Source organism: Etheostoma spectabile, chromosome 16 (assembly GCF_008692095.1).
Source record: "Etheostoma spectabile isolate EspeVRDwgs_2016 chromosome 16, UIUC_Espe_1.0, whole genome shotgun sequence".
Classification (NCBI taxonomy): domain Eukaryota; kingdom Metazoa; phylum Chordata; class Actinopteri; order Perciformes; family Percidae; genus Etheostoma; species Etheostoma spectabile.
In genome coordinates, this window is record NC_045748.1 from 14,603,306 (window position 1) to 14,607,564 (window position 4,259).

Genomic DNA, 4,259 nt, shown 5'->3' on the forward strand with positions numbered 1-4,259 from the left:
ACACACACACACACACACACACACACACACACACACACACACACACACACTGTCAGAACAGTCTGACTGTTTAGATTACATTGGTGCAACTGTCAAACATAATCAATTTAATGTGCTTAAATGCCTCCCAGTCCAGTGAGCAGTGATAATAAATAGAAGCAAGGCAGTGGACCAATACGGTCCATCTGCTATGCACCTGCACATCTTTTTCATCTATACAGTGGAATATGGTGGCTCACTGACTCTTTAAAGATCCTCACATAATGTGATACACTGTGTGGGTCAATCATAACCAACAGTGTTAATAAATCACAAGGGATTTTCTCAGGATCATTACTGTAATTATTTTACAGGAGAAAGCAAATATATCATGACACAGCCACACAGGCAGCTTTGTTGTGTGAGTGGTTGATTACTGGGCACAGGGTCCATGGCCCAGTCAGGCCCATGGACAACGCTGCTAGCTGAAGTGCTATAAGCTTATTATACATAAAGCTGGATAAGCAGCACTCATTAACATTCCTGTCTGGGGTACCGGTTACCCACTGCTTACGTTTACATTGCCGGATCAACCGATAGATGTGTTGGGGAAATATGTCACCCTGTCAGGCCTCGGAAAAACACAATCACTCAAATAATGTGCTTCAAAGATAATTAATCACACTGAGTTACACTGATTTGTAACACAAGTTTCAAACAAAGACAGCAAAAAACAACAAGAGCATGATCTCAAAACAATCAAAACCATCTTTTTAATCAAGCTAAATAATGAGATGTTACTACTGAATGATAATGAGATTAATACTCTTCAATATGGAAGACATTAGCTAAAAACGTATAGGTCAGACGTCAAGAGGAGTTATTAATTGATATAAAGCATGATTAGCCAGACTGGTGATTCCTCATTGCTGACATCCCCAAATTTGAGTTCACATATTAAAATAGGCTTACATGCAGGCACAGAAAACCAAAACAAAGAAAAACTGAGACAATAGTGGTACTAGCTTCCTATTTGGTCTGATGCCAACATGCACTTTTATCTCTGGTCTCTGACTCCACACTACTTCCATGTTAAAAAACAGTCCAGTGCCAATGTTTCTGAGAATGAGGCCCAATGTTACACTGCTGTCAACATTAAGGCCTTGTGCCTTATGCCAAGTGGCTAACATCCAAAAGACATAGTGGTGTTTAAGTCTGTGTGAAAGTTGTATACATTTAGCACAACAATTTTTTTTATTTAGAGCTGAAATAATCTTATGAGTGACATAGTCCTTAATGTTGGACTTTTGGAACTGTCTGTATTAACCTAAACTTATTAGTTGTTTGGTTTTTACAGACAAATCAGTGAGTGGATTCACCCTCTTAGAATGTCTTACATAAAATCAATGAATAAAAAGTTTACTTGTTACTTTAAACAAAGGAGAGTTTTGTTTGCGAATAAAGGATACATGAAAACTTAAATTCTTTCTTGTGCAGACCAAACCTATGTGTGGTCAGGGGAGTGGGGGTGAGACATTAGTGTGTGTCTGTGGTTGCAGACATTTACTGCCTGTGAGAAAACCACTTTGATGTCTTCTGGCTTTCTACACTCAGACTTTTCAGCTTGGACTACCCAACATGAACATGAAGCAGCAGGCCAATTTACTGGCACTGGAAGTTGCAGACATTAGTATTATTTAAAAGCACAGCTTGAGACACAAGAGAGCGTGTCCAGGCCAACCACAGTGAAGCCCATCTCCCATGGACGCCTCAAATAAAGACGCTCAATAATATTTTGTCCCACTTTCCAGCTGGCTAGGAGCACCATAGTGATAAAAGACTATTATTGCGACTACATTCTCTTGGTGTCCACCTGAATACCTAGAAGTTGAATATGATTCACTTTTATTGAGACTGCAAAGCTGTAACCATTTATGCATAGTGAGAATTTCAGTTTCAAGTCAATTATCATATTATCTATTATACTGTATTAGCGCTGAAACTGCAGCATCCAGCTGTGTACAGTACAACCCCATACTTGTATTTCGGGATTCTACTAGGGGTATTGAAATTAATCATTCAATCGTTGCATTGCAATGCGGATGTATCAGATTCTGCATCCATGCAGTGACAGACAAGAATCGATTATTGCCTAATGATGTCACTTGTTGATTTTCACTTTGCTACTTTTTTGTCTATGCCTTTTGTCTGCTGAGTCCGCTACATTGAGAAAGTGTCGTTTTTAAGAGTAGATCCAATAAAAATGGGAGTTCATATGAATATGCAAGTATGTTGAATTTGTTGATGAAAACCATAAATTTGAAAAGGTGGCACATTGTTATGCATCGAGATATCAAATCATTGACAGGATAATTGTAATCAAAATTAAATCGTGAGGCCAGTGAAGCTTCACACCCCTAGTGTGTATTACTGTCACACTAGGGGACAGTTATTACTTTCTGTCTGAATATACTGTACCTGTATATATAGTTGTGACATCACCACCACCAGTTTCATTTGAAGGCACAGTGTCTTAATACGGGCTCAAGTCACTTTTTACAATATGGGACCTTTAATGTTTTTGATGCTAATATGAAACACCTGTTCACTGGAGACTTTTGGACATCACTACTGTGATGTGAAGTGTTTAAAAAAGACAAAAAATGTCATAAACATTCCACCACATCATCTAATAGTTTTTTCTAATAGTCTAATAGTCCTTCTATCTAATAAAAACATATAAAACTGACGTGTACTTCCACAGCTGATTCTAAAAAGGTTACAGTTCTAAAAGCTGCTATTGTGGTTTTTATGAATAATGTGTTATGAGTTTGCTTATCCAGAATGAAAACGTTGCTTTGCTGATCCCCCTCATAAATCATGTTTCCCAAAGTTTACTAAACTTAACTGCAAAGCAACCTCTAGAAAGCCACACTCACATTTTCCAGGACAGGATTGACAGCGGGTCCTTCCTTCAACTAGTTGTCATTGTTCCATTTATACGGAATTAAAAAAGAGCTGTTTGTTTTACATCACTGGAGCTCTTCCACCAGTTATAATGAGCCCTTACTTCTGAAAAGGATGGAACAGACTCGTGCTTTGACTCTAAACCCGAGAGCGTGTTATGCAAGCACCCATGTCCATTAAACACACATGACCTCAGTTCAGAGGCAGTTCCATATCACTTCATTATGTCCACCCACTAAAGTTTTTCCAACAGCTCAATAACAGCAGTGGCACATGGCTCCTGTAGACACACATTACAGCATGCATAAAAAGAGCAATGTGATGTGTATCTACACTCTTTTACAGTGTTTATGATTTGTTCTTAAGGCTGGGTACTATAATACACTGACTGCATAGCCCAAGTCAACAGCTAAGCTGCAAAAACAACAGGTGTGAAACTTCAAACTCACCCGTAAGCCTTTAGGTCCTCTGGTACCGGCTGGCCCAATCGCTCCAGGAGAGCCCTGACGAACAAAGGAAAAGGGGGATAAAGAGGGAAAGAGAGGGGGAAAGGAGAAAGGGAAGTAGAGATAAAACAAAGGTTTACACTGACAGAGCACAGAGCCCCCTGGTTGTTGACCCAGAGGGGGTAGCCTGACCTCGGGAACACACTACGGGGTTTGTTGTTAGATCCGTCACTCACACCAATTAAAGGGCCTGCTCTGGAATCCTGTCCTGCTGCACCCCAGAGTCTCATATTTATGTTTGTTTTGGTGGCTCAGTGGCCCCCTCCTTCAGCCAGTGCCCAGCCCACACTCAAACCTGACTGTGGCAAGGACAGAGCATGGGGGGGCAAGAGCAGCTTCTAATTGGTTATAGGTGTTGCGCTTTTGACGGACAGGAGGTTAATGCAGGTTCAGCAGGAGGCTGCCAGCTCTCATAATGCTCAGACAAAACCTTAGCTGCAGACCGTGGGTTATTAACACTATACATAACTGTCATCAAAAGAAATACCTCAGAAACAGTTACTCAAAGACATCTTTGTTCCTCTGTTAGCCTTTTAGCTATTATTGTTTGTCAGTTTTCTCTAACACAGCCATGCTTGACAACCATATAGATATAGATGTTGATAACCATACAGCTCATTGACTCTACACTATCATCTGCAAAAACTATCAAGTGAAAAGAAGGGAGAAAAATGCAAAACAGGCAAAGGAGAGGTGACTTACTGGTCTTCCTGGTGGTCCTTTGGGCCCGGTCTCACCTGGTGTCCCTGGGTGACCCTATCAAATGTACACAGACACAAACAAACAAACAAACACACACACACACAC

General features: G+C 40.4%; 1 protein-coding gene across 1 annotated transcript in view; it reads right to left on the minus strand.

Annotated features, from left to right (window-relative positions):
• The window catches only part of col27a1a (collagen, type XXVII, alpha 1a), a 72,497-nt gene that overhangs the window by 15,074 nt on the left and 53,164 nt on the right, over positions 1–4,259 (minus strand). The window contains exons 27-28 of the mRNA XM_032539663.1: positions 4,155–4,208; positions 3,396–3,449 (exon numbers count right to left, since the gene is read on the minus strand). Coding sequence (XP_032395554.1) covers positions 3,396–3,449; positions 4,155–4,208 — 108 coding nt within the window. The remainder of the gene's footprint in view (positions 1–3,395; positions 3,450–4,154; positions 4,209–4,259) is intronic.